General features: G+C 42.2%; 1 protein-coding gene and 1 long non-coding RNA gene across 10 annotated transcripts in view; one reads left to right on the top strand and one right to left on the bottom strand.

Annotated features, from left to right (window-relative positions):
* PHACTR1 (phosphatase and actin regulator 1) overlaps positions 1-21,621 on the bottom strand; it is a 1,185,412-nt gene that overhangs the window by 39,956 nt on the left and 1,123,835 nt on the right. For all 9 annotated transcript variants that reach the window (XM_069219732.1, XM_069219733.1, XM_069219729.1 and 6 more), the window contains one exon: positions 20,103-20,164. In XM_069219732.1, coding sequence (XP_069075833.1) covers positions 20,103-20,164 — 62 coding nt within the window. The remainder of the gene's footprint in view (positions 1-20,102; positions 20,165-21,621) is intronic.
* Positions 1-21,621, top strand: part of LOC138282336 (uncharacterized) — a 220,335-nt gene that overhangs the window by 67,453 nt on the left and 131,261 nt on the right. The window lies entirely within an intron of this gene.

The raw sequence follows: 21,621 nt of genomic DNA, 5'->3' as shown, positions 1-21,621 counted from the left end.
CAAATATTTGAACTAGAGCATAAGGCATTCAACAGTAATTGATTTTAGACTGCAACAAAATTCTTTATACTGCCACGAACTTGTGTGTGGGGGGGTGTTACATTATTTAAAAGCTCCTTGTAAGATTCTTCCCTTTGCTTTAATCATGCACCTTTTGTAGGTCTGACTTAACAGTATAACTGTCTGCAAGATATATTGTTACTAATTATTTATCATATAAATAGAGTGGGCTTTGAATCCATCCATGGGATTACCCTCTCACTTTGTGTTATTGGCAAGCTGGTGCAACAATTCGCCTTCCAGGAAGCGCTTCCACTGGAATGTATAAGGGGCAATTTTACATCTGAAAAGTACACTCAATTGTTGCACTCTTTTTGACATGCAATTCTTTACCTCCCATATGTATTCCTTACAGAAACCACTCACCATGTGCTACTTTCTTCCCAGCAATGGCAAGGCCAGTCAATCATTAATTGTTATTCCGCTGACAAGCTATAGAAGTTTAAAACTACAAAAACAATATGGTTCATAAAAATACAAAGTTTCATAATGGTCATGGAGATACATCAGTGTATCTAAGACTCTGATTTGGTGCAGGATACAAAGTGAATTTTATCTAAATACAACAGGTTTATCTAAAACCTGGTTTAGGTGCAAGATACAGTGCAGCAAAACAACTTGCTGCGCTGCATGAAAAGGAGAGGGCAGAAATGTGCCATATTTACTTGCATATGGCACATTCCTGCTCTCTCTACACTCTCGCACTTGTGGTTGCCACGTGCCAACTCAGGCACCGCAGTGCCATAGAACAAGGGTTCCTGCATTACAGGCATGATTGTTTTTGTGCAGGAAGGGGCACCTTCTCACACAAAAAAGAATAGTGCAGAAAAAAAAAATGAGGAGAAATAAACCTATTTCTCCTCGTTATGCCTCATCCAGGAAGGCCTAGCATTCTGATGCGTTTCCAAGTTTACTAGTGTTAGTATGTCAGGAAATGAGCCAAACACCATAAGTGGATGTGTAGGTACACCTGTGCTCCACCCGTAGAACGCATTCCCTGTGCAGAGTAACGAAAGGAAGTGACTTGCACTGCCTTGCGTTACTCCAGATATGCTATAGCACACACAGCCACGTGGCATGGTAAATCTGACTTAAGGGCTTGCAATAGCAACGCAAGCTCTTGGTAAATCTGGGCCCTGATGCCTTTGTTGAAACATGAATGGGCCTTTTAAAACAAAAATGATTTAAAATGTTAGAAAATAAATCATTCCTTTTTTTTTTTAGGCGTTCAAGATGTTTCATAGTGCTTCCTAATCTTAACAACTCTGATGAAGTTGATTATAGAATAACAGATGCGAAGGGATCTTAAGTGATGTAAGAAAACTATCCCTGTCAGATATTGGCTGAATTGGCTTGTTATAAGATTGGGACCACAAAAATAGGCCTGTGGGACACATTATGAAATGCAGTTAAAAGATTCCCAGGTAATTAAAGACCCTAACTTGACTTAATTGGCTACCCCTCATATAATAAAATTCAACTTTGATGTTACCGGGGCTGCTAGTTGTAATAAATGATTTTTAAAAATTCGTCCAAATCTTCCATGACTGTCAGGAATGAGCCTAACAAAAATTGTAGGCCATTTTATGTTCTTGCGATAAAGACTGTCATCCTCATAAAGCAAAATTGGGATCAAAGAAACCCCTATTTAGGCAGGTCCTTGCCCCTGATCGAAAGATGTCGTTCCACTCCGTTAATGTATGATTAAAAACAAAAAAGGGGCCAAAATACATCCCTGTTGCACATTCCGGTTTGATCTAACAAGAGAGGTGCTTTCTCCCTCTGCCCCTTGACTGACCATGACATCAGTGCCCCAACATAGTAACCTTAGCAATATAACTAGGTGCTTTTCCACCGACACCCCCCCCCCTCCACACCCCCCCTCCATGTTTTCCATCAGGCCCCAATGCTTGAAGCGGTTACCAAAAGAATGGGAAAGGAGAGGTTCATGAATATTAAGGGCCTGATTTAGAACTCAGCAGGTGGTTTACTCCGTCACAAGGGTGACGGATATCCTGTCCACAGAAGTCAAAATCCCATAGGACATAATGGTGTATTAATTTGGTGTAGCCATCATTGTTGTGATGGAGTAACCCGTCAGCCGAGTTCTGAATCAGGCACTAAATATAAGGTACTTCCTCTGGCTTTCACAGATTTCCCAGTGATAAGATAAAGCTCAACTTTGTCAATTCTTGAACTAAACCTAAACTGTATTTCTGATAAAATGTTTTGTTTTTCAGTCCAAATTTCTAGCCTGGACAGGATTACCAAGCCCAAGATCTTGGTTGCAGAGCCGGACAAGGTGATAGGGCGATAACTGAAAAGGTTACTGTCCCCTTTCTTAAAAATAGGTTCTATGGTGGCAATCTTTCAAGAGTCTGAAATTGGGCCTACAACTGCAACTCTCAAAATGTTTGTGATAAGCGGGGTCCACAGTAGGATATTCTTTAAAAAAATATCTATCGGAACATGGTCCAGGCTGGGAGTCTTACCAAGGGACTCCTTTGTATCGTTGGAGTTAAATTGTTTATAGTGATTGATTTGCTAAGTGCTTGAAGTGTTGGGGTATCTAAAGATTTGTCTGCATTTTTTTCAGGGTAGTGGCCCATCCGGTGATTCAGAAGATATTTGAGATAAGTGATTCACCCACAGCTCTGCCAGGGTTTAGGACATCACCCTTTAGGATTGATTGTCAGAAAATAAAGGGCGTTTTTTTGCTTCCTAAATTCTGGAGTTATCCTTGGTCTTCCTTGCTTCTAAAAGGTCATCCCAAGCCTTACTTATCAGTTTTTTAAATATATATATATATATATATATATATATATATATATATAATATTATATTTTACATTCTGAAAGGAGTGTTATACAATTGATTTGCATTATATATTCCTAGTTTATTCCAGGGTTTGGATTGTAGAACTTTGTTTCTGTATGTGGGGTGCAGAAAATGATTAATAACCCTGTGGGTTGTTTTCTATGACCGTGCAGATTTAGAAGTTAACATGTTGGGTATTGAGGTTCAAATCACATCAAAATCTTTTAGAATGATACAAGGGGTTACCTCTTACTGTAGGCAAGAAAAGAAGGCTGTTTTATTATTTTTAATTTCTTCATAAAGGAAAGGCTGTGGGTCTCTTTGTCTTACTGAATCCTCACATCCCTGTTATTTGTATGCCTAATTGGTCCAACCTTTTTTGAGGAACAATCATTTTTCAAGTTGAAATATAGAGAACTAGACAGTGGTTATGGTCACTGATACACTTGCATATCACTTTAAAATTTCTTAAGCAAGGGATTAAGGTCCAAAAAATTAAAATATCATTTGTACGAGTACTTTGATTGCCGCTGAAGGTAAGCATACTACAATTATCCCAGATTTATATATCACTTATAAAAAGTGGTTAAGAGTAAACCACTTAGTGCCTATACATATGCTGAGTGACTAAAGTGAGTCACATCTTCAGACGTCCAGTCTTTAAACCCACAAACAGACATGCCACTAAATCCACTGTTCAAAATGTTAAAATCCCCTACTGAGATACTGTGGGGCATATTTAAGAAACGTGGTGGTGCATCCAATGCAGCACCACTTTTCTTGCACCTCTTAGCGTCCCCCTAACATCAACATGTGTGCGCCGTATTTAAGATACATCGCAACATGGTGGTAGCTAGGGAACTAGCGTAAAATGTTTACGCTAGTTTGGGCTTTGCAGGATTAGCGTAAAAAATTCTGATGCTAATCCTGCAAAGCACATTGAGGCCCATTATAAATAATGGTGTGCCTCCTTTTTAATGCCTGCTCTGTGTAGGCGTTAAATATGCCACAGTAAATGGCGCAAAGAAATCCTTTAGATAATGTGCTGCCATTTTTTCAGCTCCCCTAACGAGTAAACACCCCCTTGCATACATTATGCCTGCCGCAGGCATAATGTGGCACAAGGGGTTACAAAGTGGCGCAGCGCTTGCACTACAGGGGTAGTGCAAACATGGCTTTAGGCCTACCCTGTGCAGCCTGAGTGTAGATGCCACCCCTATTTGGTCCTTGTAGTACACAAGGGAAGGTGTATGGTACTTAAAAGTGGACCATGTACTATTTTAATGTTAACGTTTCCTTATAGTGACAAGCACTTATTAGGGTCGAGCCTGCGTTGCATGCGCTCGCGCATGCGTTTCGCAGGGAGACTCTTTTGTATTTATAAAAGGGCTCGGAGCCCTGTCAACTTCACATCAGTGTTTTTTATTGGTTGGTGGGCTTCCCTAATAAAATCTGCTTGCTTTCATTAGTCGAAGGCACGTATGTGGCATGCTTTTTCCGGTGGCTCGCCCTCCTCCAGCGCAGCGACCAAGTACAGAAAACATGCGAGGCTCGCTGTTTTCCATCGGGCTCGTGGACTTTTTTTTTTCTAATTTACGAGCCCGATCTCGCTTGGCAGAAGTCAAGCGCTTTATGTACTTGATTTCACTTTTTCGTGTTATGTACATAAATGCACTTTTGCCCGATAGGTGAAAAGTCGGGTTAGGAGTTTACAACGCCATCAGCTCTAACATGAGCAAACGCGAGACCCGATGCATAGTAAATGCTTGTTTTTCTCTGTGGAAGTCCTAACTTTCCTATCCAAAACAAACAGTGTAGATTAAAGTCTTACTACTGTATTGCAGGAAAAAAATACATCATTTATTTGATTCACTTAAATTTTGAAGTCAGATTTTTTGAAAAATGGGAAGGAAAACTAACCTTTTGGAAGGTTACCTTTTCCCTGCCTGAAGCTCTTGGGGGCTAAATTTGCATTTGCTCTACCACTTTGATTAGCGTTTGAATAAGTGAGCAAAATGGTGTGAATTGCATTTCAGAAGAAAACAATAGACTAACCTGAATAGTAAGAGATGACTTATTTATAGTCTCAAAATATGCATTGTTGGGGACCTTAGCATCCTTTTTGATATTACCATACGAGAGCCTTTTCAAATGTCAAATCCTGCTTGACAGGCCTGCTGGGTTTTTACATATAATTCTAGGGGTGCACTTGGATGGAAAGGAAACAGGATGCCAAAATAATTGTCTATCCACTGTATGGTTGCTGAAGGATCTACTTCATTACACCTGGCTCTGGGGTTTTACATATAACACTGGGGGTGCACTTGAAAGAAAGAGAAACGGGATGCCAAAACAATTTCTGTGTGTCCGCTCTGATTGCTGCAAACTCCTCCTTTATTCTACCAGACTTCTGTCTCTCAGTTTATTGGGGTACTGCAGCTGCATCAAACTGTGGATTTTGCTATTGGATGTGGGAGGACAATAAGAGTACCATAGTAGGTCTGTCTAGGCGGACCAGGAGAGACAAAGGTGCACCCCCTGACTTGACTCTCTCTTCTTAGGCAAGAGGGCGAAAAGGTTACAAGAACGAAGAGGGATCTCAGTAAGTGGGGCTGAATGAGGACAAAAAAAATAAATAAAAAAAATAAAAAAAAATAAGAGTACCATAGTACACCACCACACAAGCACATAGCCCTCAAAACTCAAGTTTAGTGTGGCTGAAGACTTTTGCCATTTTGAAAATGCCCAAAATGTGTAGGGATGGCCCAGAGAACATTCCTCCATTGGTTAGGGTGTGCCCAGGAGTCATTCCATCCCACTAGCTCATGCTGGGAATACATATAGCATCTCCAGGCACTGACTCCTGGACCTGAGAAAGAACAGAAGAGGATTGGACCTACTATTTGTGACCCGAGAGGGACACTGAATGGCTGGACCTGCTGTCTCTTATACCCAAGACAAACAAGTGGACTTCAAGCGTCATAAGGCTGACCTCCTGTTTAAGATGCAGGGATACAACAAGCTACAAAAGATACTTCACCTTGTGAGTGTCTAAGTGCCTCCAATGAGGTCCTATGGGACTTTAGAAAGTTGAGTCCCAATCCACCACAGGTGTACATTTCTAAAGTCAGAAGGTAAAATCTTTGACCAGGACAAACCTGGTTGGGTATCTGACCCATGCTCTATTGCAGTCAGTTTCAAATTGTGCCTAGGTCCCGGGTCTACAGTGATCATTGACTATCACTGGGACTTTATTTTTCTTTGTGCTATTCTTACATAAAAATTACTATCTCCAGTTACCCTTATTGAATTTTTATACTTTTAGTGTCCGCTTGTGTCTCATATTTTACTCTATTTTCCTAGTTCCTTTAGGGATTTTTACTGTTTTGCATTTTGACTTTATTACTGTTTTGATATTGTATAAAAACTTTACACATTGCCCTAAGTTACGCTTGTCTGCTCTGTGCCATAGCTACCATGTGTGCGTTGTATTTAATATATGCTGTACCATGTCGGTAGTTAGGGAGTTTTTTACGCTAATCCTGAAAAGTGCAGAACTAGCGTAAAACAATTCTGATGCTAATCCTTCAAAGCACCCTGAGGCCCATTGAAACCAATGTGAGCCTCCTTTTAATGACTGCTCTGAGCAGACGTTAGAAGTGCCAAAAACAATGACGCAAATAAATCGCCTAGATTTCTTTGTGCCATTTTTTTCACCCCCCCTAATGGGGAAACACCCCCTTTGCATACATTAAGCTTTGCGCAGGCATAATGTAGAGCAAAGGGTTACAAAGTGGTCCATGCATGCATTGCCCCACTTTGTAAATTTGGCGCGGTGAATTTGACCTTGTTGGGCCACATTAGCGTAAAAAGCTAATGTGGGGCAGGGTGGCACTAGGGGCTCTTAAATCTGCCCCCAAATTCCTTATTCTGTGCATAGATTAGAATTCCCAGATGGACAATCTCAGCAGGTCAAACTTGCAGACATTTATTGGTGGGGAAGGCTGGAAAAAATGTAAAACATGCAGCATTCAAGTAAATTACACGCTGATTCAGAATTATATGCCTTGTTTCCAAGTGACAAACTTGGACTAGGAGGTATTTACTGCATCAGATAACTGCAGGTGCAATGGTGTTTTCTGGGTGCAGTAAACACAACACTATTTTCTGATGTGTTCAAAAGCAAAGCCTGTAGGTGCAGTCACACTGCTAGCATGAGCAAGGCTACGGCAGACGTGCCTACCACATGTGCATTTTTTATTATCACCATCTTATTATACATGTTGCTTGTGTAGTTTTTTTTAAACGCTTTGTAATGAGGCATAGTAACAAAGAGTTACTCTAGAAACTGACCTATGACTTTGATAGTCTTGACCATGCACCCACAGCTTCACTATGATGAGTTCATGGTGATTTGATTAAAATACTGAAAGCTAAAACAGACTTGTTTAAGCGATTCACTTTTTGAGTCCACCAATGAAGAGACTGTAGGATGCAAGTTAGGCTCCTAATCTTCTTTGACTGTGACATGAATCCTAATTTAGAGCCAGATGTTTTCAACAGATTTCATCTGGAGCGGCCAAATGGACGTAAGCCATGCCCAAGGCTACTAGGCCTACAGGGCTCATCAACCATAGTGTTGATGTTTGAGTATAGTCGTGCTAAACTGCTTGTCTCAAGGACAGCATCCTCTTTGGAGATTCAAATACAAACTTCATAAAATAATCAACTACTCTTCCTATGATTGAAGGGTCTGTGATGACACCAGATTAAATGTCTTTTGAGGAATGAAAACCACAGATTGGCAAGTAATAAAAAAAAATGAAAATATTCCCTCAGTTACTTCTGGAAATAAGACAGTTGTCTTGGTTTGGTTTTGTAGGGTATATGCCTTTTTAACCTTCCTTACATTGGTACAGCCAAGGACCTATCCCTCTGCTGCTCATTGAGCCATAAATTCTGCTTAACTCACACAATCTATACAAATTTCGAAGGCTGGAACATAGCATAGCAAATGCAGCATACATATGTTGTAACAGCAGATGTACATTGTGGTATTGTTATGTCCCTTGAGATAACTGAGCTTTCAGTTCAGATTCTAAAACAGAAGATGGAGAACATTCACCATTCACTTCACCAAGATCTGATATATAACAGCAGCAGGTTGAGGCGCCAATTTGCTCACCATAGCTACCGGTTTATTTTTTAATGCCAACTAAGTGGCTTCTTGCACAGTAAAGGGTTTACTGGTGTAGGAGGATCCAGTTCTACAACATAATTAGGAAACTGAAGACAACGGGGAATGAAAGGTGTCTGTAGTGGTGACTCCAAACAATAACCTCGGCTTACCGTGTTACCGCACACATTGGAAAACACTAGTCTTATTACCTCAATGTTACCAAAAATACTACTGGGTCCTGCTCAAAGTTTAAAGGACAATCTGTAAAAGCTCTGCCATGTCTTAGAGCTACATTCAGATCACTAGCTTTTCCCTCACTTGGTCTTTGGTCATTCTTGCTAATGTGTTAACTTCTACGTATTTAAAACTGAGAAATCAAAGGGCCTGAGTGAGTGTGTTGGCTGTGAGCTGTCTGCTGTTATTCTGCCAAAGCCAGCTGATTTAGAGACATAAGACGACAGGTGGTGGGCAATGACACTCATTTTGGTGGCCATGACTACGTTTTGACAGATGCAAGAGAGAATAGCAGAAAAGTGAAAAGTATGGAAAGGAAGATAGAAACACAGTGACCAAGAGAACGTAGGGATTAAAAAGAACTTGCAAGATAGAGACAGGAAAGGTAGTGTGGTAATAGGAAGAGACTTGTGTAGGGTTCAAAACTAGGCAGCCTTGCTACTCAGCAACCCCAGTATTTGGTAGCACCTGCAGCAAGCTCCTAAAGGAAGGGTCTCCATTTGATTTTCTGGAACAAATTAATCACCGCTGGAGGCTAAAGTTATGGCTGTTATCTTCCACACCAAAATCAAGGAAACAGCTGTCAAGCTCATGTGCATGCTTAAGCTGGCCCTGGACCCCGACTAAACAGTTCATCCGGGCTGATTACAAGTTTAATGGTAGGAAAACCCCGACCCCCAAACTCCTGATGAGGAGACCAACACAGTGGTTGCGGTCTCCCCACTTGCCCCATTATAAGTTTTTCACATGGAGCTGAGTCCAATGCTGTTGCACAGGGGGCCTCCCTAGCACCCTCGGAATGCGTACTGTCTTCGCATTTCGACAGTGCTTTGGAGGAATGACCCTGCAATTCATAGGCATGGGCAGTGCAGGGCCCCCTGTGGCCCCCTGCACTTGTTCTACGTCAGCCTTTTCAATAAGGTTGATCCGCCATGAAAGGCTTGCGGAGAACATGGTTTTAATAGGCACGGCGAGGCTGACTTCAATGCTGCCGTGGCTAATTACAACCACGACCGCCGTCATCCCGTCAGGATCAAAGATCCTGGTGGCGATGGCAGTCTTTTGGTGGTCCGACTGCTAGAGTTGTAATGTGGTGACTGGACTGCCACAGCTGTGGGCGTCTGACCGCCACCCTGAGTCTGGCCATCTTGTGACCGCCAGACTCGTAATAGGGCCCTTAGTGTCAGTACTGCACACATAAGCTCTAAGAGTTGGGTAAGTGATTGTATCTTAAACCAATCTCTGTGTGCTGTATTCTGTTTGGAACATTTTGTTATCCATATAATGATTTTCTGGAGGACGTGATTAATTTCAGAACTCTTCACCAATCCCCAGCTGGAAGTAACCCCCTCATTCAGTTTCCAAGACGCTGAAGCCATTTTCTTTCCTTCCCACATCAAATGAGTAGGCCTGAAGGCGGTCATCAAACGTCCTTCCAGAGCATGTTTCGTTTGTGTCTAAATGTCACTGCTGATAGTTTAAGTTCCAGCAAGTGCGCTTGTTTGCGATTTATTTAATTTACAATCCAATTTCAGCTCGTACAGCCTCTGAGGTGGAAAGGCAACTTCCTAATGTAAATGGAAATTCTATACACTTCAGCAATCACACAGCAGTATGAGCAAATGCATTATGCAGCATATGTGTTTGTGATATGAATCTAATATAACTGATAATTTAATCAGAGTAATGATTTTACTACTAAGAATAACAACGTTCAACCTCTTCCCGAAAGAGTGATGGATCTGGAGCACTGGAGGGTGCATTAGCCCTACGGGATAAAGATTACATTCAACGTGATGCGCTAACAACTGCTCAGTCACTGAGAAGCCTCAGGAGCCAGGCCTGGAAAAAATCCAAAAACGTGTCCAACAGGAAGAAGAAATTGAATTACATGTCTAAAATTATTAAAGAAATATACCTTAAAATGACAACGCAAGAGGAATTAATAGTTTATGTACAAACGGCCAGATTAGGCAAAACATGACTAACAAAATAATTTTTAAAAAATTGGAAAAAAATTTGACTGGTAAGCCTCAATTAGGCAAAAGCTCCAAAAAAAAAATAAATTAAAAAAAGAGGAGCACTTTTGATGTAAAATTGTGAAGGTGGGCCTAAATCTAAGATTACCAGCTCCACATTTGTGGTCATTAAAAATATATGTATTCTACCTTAGAAAATGACCGATATATTCAGTGTTTTAGGTGAGGAGTTTGGCTAGACCTCTGAATGCATATTTAGGTAGATCTGAATAAGTTTCACTAGAACGTTTTACAGATGTTGCAGATGGCTCTAGGACTTTCCACAAGGTGAAAGCCACAAACAAATGCATCCTACTAGTGACGGTCCCGCCAAGAGATTGCTGTCCAGATGTACGGCTCCTCTCGCCATAAACGTGCTAATTTTGTATTGTGCAACATTGCACCGGAGCCTTTTTTTCTCCTTACTGGGATAGTGGTTTTACTGAAGGCAGGACACGACCTAGAAGGGAATTCAGCCGTTTGCTACACAGCCCACACCCAAGTTATTTAATCATTTTTAATTTTGGGAAGTGGATGCAGATGGTGCCAGCTGTATTTAAATGACACTGGCACGGGGTGGAATGAAAACTTGGCAGCCACGGTACATGGCAACCACAGCATTTTTCGGTGCCAGTGGCAGTTTCCTCAGAAAAATGTTGTGCCTAAGCATGCTTGTTTTTTTACATGATAATCACTATACGTGAAACCGTGGGTTCTAATTCATACAATATTTTTGCAATCACAATGAATAGTGCTTCCCTACTTTTAATGTTTGAAACAATACACAGTCAAAGAAATCACAGAAAGATAGCCTGGTACTTTTCACATTTGGTCGAAGAGATCTAAATATTTTCAATTTTTGCCCATCTGCAATTTATACCTTATTCCCAGGGGGATGGATGCCTTGTGATTGTGCACTCCAAAATTGCGCTTTCATTTTAACAAGTCTTGATTGCTATAGGGCAGTGGTTCCCAAACTTTTTCGATCCCCGGCTCCTTTGACCTATTGGCCGTGTTGGCCACGGCTCCCCATTATGTAACTTTTTTTTGGCGGGTGGGGGAACGTAATCCCAGCCTGTACCTGTACCTACACTATTTACAGTTTGTCTTCTTTATTCTCTCCTTCAGGTTGCTGAAACCCATTTATTGGAAACTATTTTTGTTCTTTGGTCATAGGGATATTATTAATGGTACTTTGGCGCCCTCCGCTGGTCACAATAATTAATGCAGGGGGTTTTGTTTCCAATACCACGATGAAAAGCTGCCGATTCAAAGCACCTCCGAGTGGTTTCCAGACTGTGTGCGGCGCCCCTGGCTAGTTTTGAGGGTGCACCAGGGAGCCGCGGCGCACAGTTTGGGAACCACTGCTATAGGGGATCACCAAGAGGTCATAACTGATCCCTGTGTGATTTTTTTTTTTTCCCCCTTTGTTTTGTTACGCTTTGCCAAAGAAGGCTATATAAAGGCACTTCCTAGGATATCAAACAGCATTCTTGAATTATTGAGGCTTAGAGCTACACTGAGTAAGTTGTGTGGACATTTGCACAACACTTTGAATATGTTTATGACCGGCTTTAATGGTGTGAGATATTGGGTTGTTGGCTGAGGAGGGTATGAGCCCTTCTCAAGCAAAAGCCAAAATCCTTGTCAGGGTGAACCACAAAAGTCACTAAATTAACCTGTACTTAACCTCAGGTAGCTTGCACAAAAGCAGTCAGGCTTAACTTAGAGACAATGTGTAAAATATTTATGTAGCACTTAAACAGTAATAAAGTGAAAACACAACAAGTAAAATCTCACACTAACTTAGAAAAATAAAGTAACTTTTAATAAATTATTTCACACAAAACTATCAAAGATCCAATCTGTAGAACCGGAGATATGCAGTTTCAAAGATTTAAAGTATGTATGGTGCCTAACAGCACAAAGCTCAATTTACGGTTATTTAGCTGAGACTGAGTCATAAGTCACAACTTCAGGCCAACCACAATGGAATGCGGTGCAGATACAGGGATGAGGTTAGCCCAGCTGAAAAGGTTACCTTCTAAAGTTCAGTGCGAAAAGTCCAGTTTGCGGAGGAGGAGGCAATTTGAAGTTGGGAGTGCATCATGGGTGGTCATGGCTGTAGCATAAAGAGCAGGCCGTGGATGATCAAAGCTGCTGTGCGAAAGTCCTGTTGGGTGTCATGGACGGTCGGTGCTGGAGCTTCATATTGGCTATTACTGCAGGCTTTTGATGCTGTAGCGCAAAGTGGAGATTTGTGTTGTCGCTGGCAGTCATTGTAGCGCAGAGTTGGGTTTACCAGAGCTTTGTATTGGTGGTCAACACAGGTGGCAAAATCTTGGCGCGAAAGGACTCGTTTGCAGATGCAAAGAGCCCAAAATCTCATGATTTCTCCTTTTGTTCTACGAGGAGCTAAACTGATGCCCCACCAAGGGTCCGTTACAAGGGAGGCACCTGTTGAGGATCAGGAACACACTTCAGCAGAGGCTAGCTGGGCTCAGGCAGGTCCAGTTGCAGGTCCAGGAAAGACTAGTGCAGCAGGCCAGGTAGGCAGCTGCAGAGAGGCCTCTAGAGCTTGTTGTGTTCCCTGTAGCTCAGAACAAGAGGTCACTCAGCTGACCCTTGAAGTCACTTCAGCCTAGGATGAAGGGTGCAGGTTCCGTTTACCTCCTCAGACAGCAAGACAGGCCTTGAGCAGCAAGGCAGTCCACTGGCAGGAGGACAGTTCTTCTGTAGTATCCACAGGTCCAGGAGTGTACTGACAAGAAAGTCTGAGAGTCCCATTTTTATACCTGGTGCCCACTTTTAAGTGGAAGAAACATCTGGAATCTTCTCATGTGTTGGAAATGGCCTTCTCTGCAGAGTCCTACCAGACATTTTTGCCTTTTCCCTCCACTTTTTTCTGAATCTATATTTGTTGGCTCTAGGATTCTGGGCACTTTACCACTGCTAACCAGTACTAATGTGTATGTGCTGTCTGCTTTAACAATTGGCATATTTAATTTACTTGTAAGTCCCAAGTAAAGTGCCCAGGGCCTGTAAACTAAATGCTGCTAATGAGACTACAGTGCTGATTGTGCCACCCACTACAGTAGCACTTGTTCAGACTTGCACTTACAGCCTGTGTGTGCAGTTCTAAGCTGGCATTTCGATCTGGCAAGTGCAACTACTTGTCAGGCCCAAACCTTCCTTTTTATTATATCCAAGTCGGGCCCTAGTCAGCCCCAAAGACAGGGTGCAGTGTATTTAAAAGGTTGGACATGTACGTTTAAGTTTAACATGTCCAGGTAGTGAAAAACTGCTAGATTTGTTTTTCACTATTGCAAGGCCAATCACTCCCATGGGCTAACATTAGGATTAGCTTAAAACATCTTTTAAGTGTACCTTCCAATTGGGAAAAGACAGAACTGTGGAGTTTGGTGTCTCTGGACTCACAATTTAAAATCAAATCTTATGGGGAAGCCAGATTTTAAATTGTAAGTCCAAAAATGCTACTTTAAGAAAGTTGCCATTTTCCTACTTTAAGAATTCTGTGCCTCTGCCTGCCTCTGAATGCACATCTGGGTTGGGTGACAGCTGGACGCATTTCCTCTAGACAGCCATACACAATGGGAGATTAGGTGTGACCTGATGGGCCTTACTGGGCCATTAACTTGCTTAATGGTGGAAGAGGGGTGGAGCTTATCACTGCCTCACTTATGAATAGATGTGTCCTGTCCACCCACAATAGGGCACAATGACCCTGCCTTATCACTCCAGCCAGCTTGGAGCCAGACGAGGGGGGGGGGGGTACCTGTACATTTCAATGGCCTGCCTCTAGAAGCTTTTCCCATCTTCCAAAACCAGGGCACCAAAGTATAAATACTGGACCCCAAGCACCACCAAATCAGAGTCTAGTGGAACCAAGGACGCTGCCAGGAAGAAAGGACTGCTGTGTTGCCAGGAGGTACTGCCACTCTGCAACTTCATTGCTGTGTTGGCCTACTGCTGCTGTTGTAGGAGGGACTGCCACTTTGCTACTTGCTCTGCTGTGTTGGCCTGCTGCTTTTATCCTGCAGTGACTTTCTATCTACATCCTTGCAACCAAGAATCTCAAAGGACTTGTTGGCTTGTCCCCTGTTCTTCTGCAGTCTCTGGGACATCAAAGACTGCTGCAACTCACCTGCTACATCACCTGGACTCTCTTTGAATATACCCTGCCAAGTGATGTCACCCCAGTCCTGGACCCTTGGAAGTGGGCCTAATGAACTCTGCCTTTTGTGGTTTTCATCAGAACCATCGCAAAGCAATGCAAAGCGACACCAAAGCATGAAAATCCTCGCCGCACAGCTTCGCAGAAATGACGCAGGATGATGTGAAGCCTCGCAAAACAACGCAGCGTAGACCACGCACTAGGATTTAAGGTACTATGTTCAGCAGGCCCAAGTGGGTCCCTGTAGCTGGCCTGCACTCCACCGCAATTGGCCTGAACTTGTGACTTTGCTCCCGGTCCAGCTTGACCAGATAACCACAGTTAGCGCTTTGTGCTTCTATGCGCTATTTATAACAAAATCTTTAAAATTGTATATCTCAGGATCTACGATTTGTTTTTGTTTTTTTGTTGTTGTTTTGGTCTTGTTTTACTCAGATAAATATTCACTATTTTTCTATCCCGGTGCTGAGTCTTTTTGTTTTGTGGTGTCTTTCACTGGGTTACTGTAATTAAGTGCTGTGCAAATACTTTACACATTGCCTCTTAAGTTAAGCCTGACAGCTCTGTGCCAAGTTACCACGGGGTGAGCACAGGTTAATTTAGGGAGTGTAACTGATGTACCCTGACTAGGATTGTGGTCTCTACTGGGACAGGGTGGAAACCTCTGTCCACTAGAGAACCAATTTCTAACACTCTTACAGATGTGTCTCAAATTTCCGGTCTCCCTGCCATGGCCACAGTCTGTCTGTAGGCACGATAGGCTAGTGTGAAGTCCTTTGTGTATAAGCTGAGGCAATATTTTTGAAGTGCAACTGTGACAGAGGACAGCTCCGACCCTCTCAAGTCAGGATGGCCTATCCTGCCAATGCCCAGACCGTTTTCTATGTGGCTGTCTGGGAGGAATACACAAAGGCCAAATGCCAAGTACATCTAGTTATGTGACCCCGGAAACAGGCTGCAGTCATCAAATGGTTAGGACCAGAAAATGCCAATGTTTTAAAAGTTGCTTTTTAGGAATTGTGACTTAAAATCCAACTTTACCATTTAACCCTTTGGCAGCCAAGGAAGTAATGGTTATGTCCTTGGCTGCGGCACTGAGGCACCAAGGACGTAACCGTTACTTCCTGGTACTGGCTCATGGGGGGAGCGCTAGCGCTCCCCCCATGAGCCTTGCATCAATGCTCCCAGGGCAGGGATGCGCGGATCGGAAGAGAAATGCTTTTGCATTTCTCTTCCGATCACTGGAGTGGCCGAGAAAGGCATAATAGGAGAGGAAAGGCCTTTCCTCTCCTTTCACGTCCCAGCATTTCTGCTGCCTGATGTCAAAGCCCCTAGCCACCAGGATAATTCTTTTTTTTTATTTTTTATGTGGGGAGTGACCCCTTAGGCAAGGGTTGCTCCCCTGGGGGGCAAATTGTATTTAGGGCAATCTGCCCCCAAGGGGGGCAGAAACCACTAGACACCAGGGATTGGTGGGTGTGTGTTTTGTTTGGGGGGGGCAGCCTCTTAGGCAAGGGTCGCTCCCCATGGGGGCACATTACTGTTGGGGGCAGATTGGCCTATTTTTGGATGGCCCATCTGCCCCCAAGGGGGGCAGAAATCCCACCAGCGATCCACACCCGAGAGGGGATGGGGGGGGCGGTTGGGCAGAAAGTCTAATAGATGCCAGGGAATAAAAAAAAAAAGTGGGGTGGTGGCTACCAACCAGTATGGGCCTGGTTTATGCCCCTCCCCAACTGAAGTGGGTAACAGTGTTTCAACTCTGACCCCGCACACTAAAACATCTTATCCCACATCAAGCAAGAGGACATTTGATTATCCGGGGTTTTGGTTTTACATTTGGGCCATGAGAGCTTGGCTATCTCTCAATCATCCCACTTGGAATGGTGAGGGCTACACTTTTTGGACTTTGGGACGTTGCCATGTAGAAAAATCCACAAGACCTAGACACATCTGAAAACTAGACATCTGGGTGATTCGGGGTGGTGTGCTTCACATGCACCTGCACCATTTTCTTACCCACAATGCCCTGCAAACCTCCAACTTTGCTGGAAATCACACATTTTTCCCACATTTTTGTGATGGAACCATCCGGAATCTGAAGGAATCCACAAAATTCCTACCACCCAGCATTGTCTCATGCATACCGATAAAAATTCTGATGCACTTGTCAGCCTAAATGTTTTTTTTTTCCAAACCGCCCTTTTGGACCTGCTTTGGTTCCCCCTCAATTTCGATATGTTTTTTGGCTCTTCCCTGTCACAGGCATTTGTCCCACCTACACAAGTGAGGTATCATTTTTACCGGGAGACTACGGGAACGTTGGGTGGTAGGAAATTTGTCCCGGTGTGGTGATCCTACAAAGAAATGTGGGGGAAAATATTCTTTTTTTATTTATTTTTTTTAGCTATATTTGAGGTTTGCTGAGGATTCTGGGTAAGAAAACATTGGGGGATCCACACAAGTCACTCCCTCGGGTGTCTAGTTTTCAGAAATGTCTGGGTTTGGTAGGTTTCCCTAGATGGCTGCTGAGCCCAAGACCAAAAACGCAGGTGCCCTGCCCCCCCGCCACCCACCCCACGCAAAAACAGTTAGTTTTGTATTTGATCATTTTGATGTGTCCACGTTGTGTTGTGGGGCATTTCCTGTCGCGGGCGCCAGGCCTACCCACACATGGGTGGAAGGAAATTTGTGGCTCCTCTCAGATTCCAGAACTTTCTGTCACCGAAATTTGAGGAAAAGTGGGTTTTATTTTTAATTTGTTTTATTTATTTTTTATTTATTTTTTGGCCAAATTTTGAAGTTTGCAAAGGACTCTGGGTAACGGAACCTGGTGAGAGCCCCACTAGTCACGCCATCTTGGATTCCCCTAGGTGTCTAGTTTTCAAAAATGCGCAGGTTTGGTAGGTTTCCCTAGGTGCCAGCTGAGCTAGAGGCCAAAATCCACAGCTAGGCACTTTGCAAAAAACACGTCAGATTTCAATGTAAAAATGTGATGTGTCCATGTTGTGTTTCCTGTCGCTAGCATTAGGCCTACCCACGCAAGTGAGGTACCATTTTTATCAGGAGACTTGGGGGAACACAGAATAGCAAAACACGTGTTATTGCCCCTTGTCTTTCTCTACAGTTTTTCCTTCCAAATGTATGACAGTGTGTAAAAAAAGACGTCTATTTGAGAAATGCCCTGTAATTCACGTGCTAATATGGGCACTCCGGAATTCAGAGATGTGCAAATGACTGCTTCTCAACACCTCATCTTATGCCCATTTTGGAAATACAAAGGTTTTCTTGATACCTCAGCAAATTAATTGCTGTATACCCGGTATAGAATGAAAACCCATTGCAAGGTGCATCTCATTTATTGGCTTTGGGTTGTTGATGAACCTACAAGGCCTATATATGCCCGCAACCAGAAGAGTCCAGCAGACGTAACGGTATATTGCTTTAAAAAAATCTGACATAGCAGGAAAAAGTTACAGAGTAAAATGTCAAAAAATGGCTGAATTTTTATTTTATTTTTTTTAACCTCAATTTCAATATTTTTTTATTTCAGCTGTTATTTTCTGTAGAAAACCCTTGTAGGTTCCACACAAATTACCCCTTGCTGAATTCACAACTGTCTACTTTTCAGAAGTGTTTAGCTTTCTGGGATCCAGCATTGGTTTCACATCCATTTCTGTCACTAACTGGAAGGAGGCTGAAAGCACAAAAAATTGTAAAAATGGGGTATGTCCCAGTAAAATGCCAGAATTGTGTTGCAAAATTGAGTTTTCTGATTCTTCTGCCTGTTCCTGAAAGATGGGAATATGGTGATTTTAGCACCATAAACCCTTTGTTGAAGCCATTTTCAGGAAAAAAAACAACAAGCCTTCTACTGCGGGCCCTTTTCCCTTTTTTTTTTTTTTTTTTTTTTTTTTTAATCAAACTTTTTGCTGTATTTTGGCTAATTTCATGGTCTCCTTCAGGGGAACCCACAAAGTCTGGGTACCTCTAGAATACCTGGGATGATTGGGGGGAGGAGGGAAGGACGCAAATTTGGCGTGGGTAGCTTATGTGGACAAAAAGTTATGAGGGCCTAAGCGCAAACTGCCCCAAACAGCCAAAAAAAGGCTTGGCACCTGAGAGGGAAAAAGCCTGGCAGCGAAGGGGTTAAAAAGGGATTTAAATTACAATTCATCAGAGACCAAACATGATATTCCTACCTGCTACCCAAACACTTTTTCATTTATTAAATGTAACAAGCTAACCCACTGTTATCCCATGGGAGCAGTAGGCCTCACAGCAGTGAAAAACGAATCTGAGGTTTTTTTTTACTACCAAGACATATAAAACTTAGATACATATCCCACTTTTCAAATACAAAACCCCCTGACCTACAGTCTGTTTAGGACCTACACTTTGAGTGACGCCTATGTATTAAATAGGAAGGTTTAGTCCTGGCAAAAGATTTATTTAGTCAAGTCGAATTAGCAGTTTAAAACTGCACATACAGGCTGCAATTACAGGCCTATGACATGGTTTAAAGGGCTACTTAAGTGGGTGGCACAATACGTGCTACAGGGCCATTAGTAGCATTCAATTTACAGGCCCTGGGTACCTGTAGTACCATTTTACTACAGACTTGTAAGTACATTAAATGTACCAATTGAGTGTGCATCAATTTCACCATTTTTAAAGTAGAGGGCACACACACTTTAGCACTAGTTAGCAGTGGTAAAGCGCACAGTCATAAAGGCCAACAAAAATGGGCTCGGAAAACAGGAAAGGTGAAGGCAAAAGGTTTGGGGGTGACCCTGCAGATGGCAAGGTCCAACAAATGATGAGCAAGTTGATACAATGTTTTGGCATTTTTTTTCTGCCTAAGGAAGTCGTTTTTGTTTGCTGGACCGCAGAGTAAAGTCCAACACAGCAGCACAATATGTTATTAAATAACCCTTTTAATATCTACCATTTCTCTGTCAGCCCACTGCCGCCACCCCCCCCACCCAAGAGTGAATTTACAGTACCTCTGGGCAACCTGGTTCCTTCCTTATTAGCAACAAGCTATGCAGCAATGCACACCAGAGCCTGTAGCCTTAAAATGCGCCAATCAACTTTGTAAATTAGGACACGTTTCGGTGGATTAGGTCAGATGCATGTTTTTGGCCACTGGAAACTGTCACAAATATTTGTGATCCTGCCCCCTTTCTGTGTACGGAACAGTTTATAATGCTGGTTCTGTGACTGAATAGCCATGAACACAGGAGCAGGATTTATATAGGTACGGCCATGATCACGAATAGGACTGTAATCCCATTATAGGTGCAAATTCCCATTTATGTTCAAATAGGTTTAACATTTGTGTAAATAGCTGGTGTTTTCTCTTGCAGTTTGTAGTTTAGCTGCTGCAAATTACTATACCAAATAGTGCACTTGGTCTGTTTCATCAGGTGCAAATTGTGCGCCCCCGATTCACACACCCAACTTTTAAACAAATTAGAAGATGTGCAATTTGCACTTGTTTTATGTTTTTTCTGTCAAAACCCATAGTGCCAGGATGAGAAAATGCACCCGGTGTTGAGGTATGGGGAGCATTATCTCCAGGATGGTGAGCACTTACCTTACGTGTTAATCTTCTTTTGATCTCCCGCTTTTCCTCTTGTTCTTCTTGCTCATTCCGGGCTGCAAAAGACACAGACATTTCGGTCTCTTTGAGTGGTCACTGAAGAGTAGATGTCCATTGGGCACACAATTCTTTTCTAATAAACCCCACCCCGTTGTTGGATGCAGCCTCATGGGAGAGGCAAAAAGCCTACCTGCTCTAAAAAAAAAAAAAAAAAAAAAAAAAAAAAAAAAAGTATACTGCCAAGAAAGCATTCGGCTAGTTATTGAGAATACTTCTCACTCAGAAATATATAAAGATAAGGCTATACAAGTTACCACCAAGAAATGTTTAAATATAAAGTATTAAATTAACTGCCAGTGCCCTTGCGATGCAACACGTGCTGCAGACTACACACATCACCTACGGACCCTGTTGAGCATGAGGTGATTTTATATGATTAGGTCCAGACCCTCCTTCTCATCCTCCCACTGGCTTGAAAAATAAATCTAATCCCCCACAACTGAGTACCACAAGCCAGAAAGGATGCATGTCAGAATATCATGTACAGATATATTGTAATGTAAAAATATTGTATCCAGAATATCGAATACCACAATATTGTGAATGTAATTACATCTAAGTAGGCGTCCCAGTTTTCAGTTTTTACTGATCTTTACAGATAAATACGGACCGAAAACTATTTTTTTTCCTGTCTGTATTTATTTTTAAATACAGAAAAATACGGAAAATAGGGCTTTTTGAATGTCAAGAGTGCCAGGTCAGTAGGGGCTACAGATTGAGAGTAGGAGAGATGAAAAAACAATAGATTTCCTAATTAAGATCAAATAAGTGCATATTTACAGTTCTTTATGCTATTCTACAATGCAAGAGTTTTCAGATAATGCTATTGCACTGTATGCTGCTGAAACCTTTTGGACATTCAAATGCAAGTAGACATTTATCAATTAAATGCGTACAAATACCTATTGCCGTTTCATTTGTATAGTAAACACAAAATAAAAATGGATAAATACAGAAAAAAATGAGCAAAAATTAAATATGTATAAATACGGACGGAAATGTAAAAAATAAATACCATAAAACCAGGAGCCCTACATATAAGTAAATGTAGATTCACTACTCTTAACTTCACATCTACATACCTCAATGACATACATGTTCAAAGGCACAAATATGTGGAGGAAAGAACAGTAAATCTATACAGTGAAAGTTATTGCTATATGCTAGGAAAACATAGATGCAATGAGTATGATGTCCTCAACAGAGATCGCTATACATAGCCATGTCTCATCTGCCTAGCCGCCCTCTATGGACTGCTCCTGACATAGACGAAAGCAAAGTACAGTGGCATATCTAGGGAACCAAAACACAAACAGGAAGCAATTTAGAGAGCCAGTTGTCCCTCATATCTAGCAAGTTTGAGACCTTCAATATTAATGAGAAGTGGCAAATGTCTTTAATTCAGCAGACAAAGGGGCATTCTGCCCCCATTAAATTTGTTCAGCTAAATATC

Source organism: Pleurodeles waltl, chromosome 2_2, assembly GCF_031143425.1.
Source record: "Pleurodeles waltl isolate 20211129_DDA chromosome 2_2, aPleWal1.hap1.20221129, whole genome shotgun sequence".
Classification (NCBI taxonomy): domain Eukaryota; kingdom Metazoa; phylum Chordata; class Amphibia; order Caudata; family Salamandridae; genus Pleurodeles; species Pleurodeles waltl.
The sequence above is the reverse complement of the archived record's forward strand: the minus strand, read 5'-3'. Positions and strand labels throughout refer to the sequence as shown.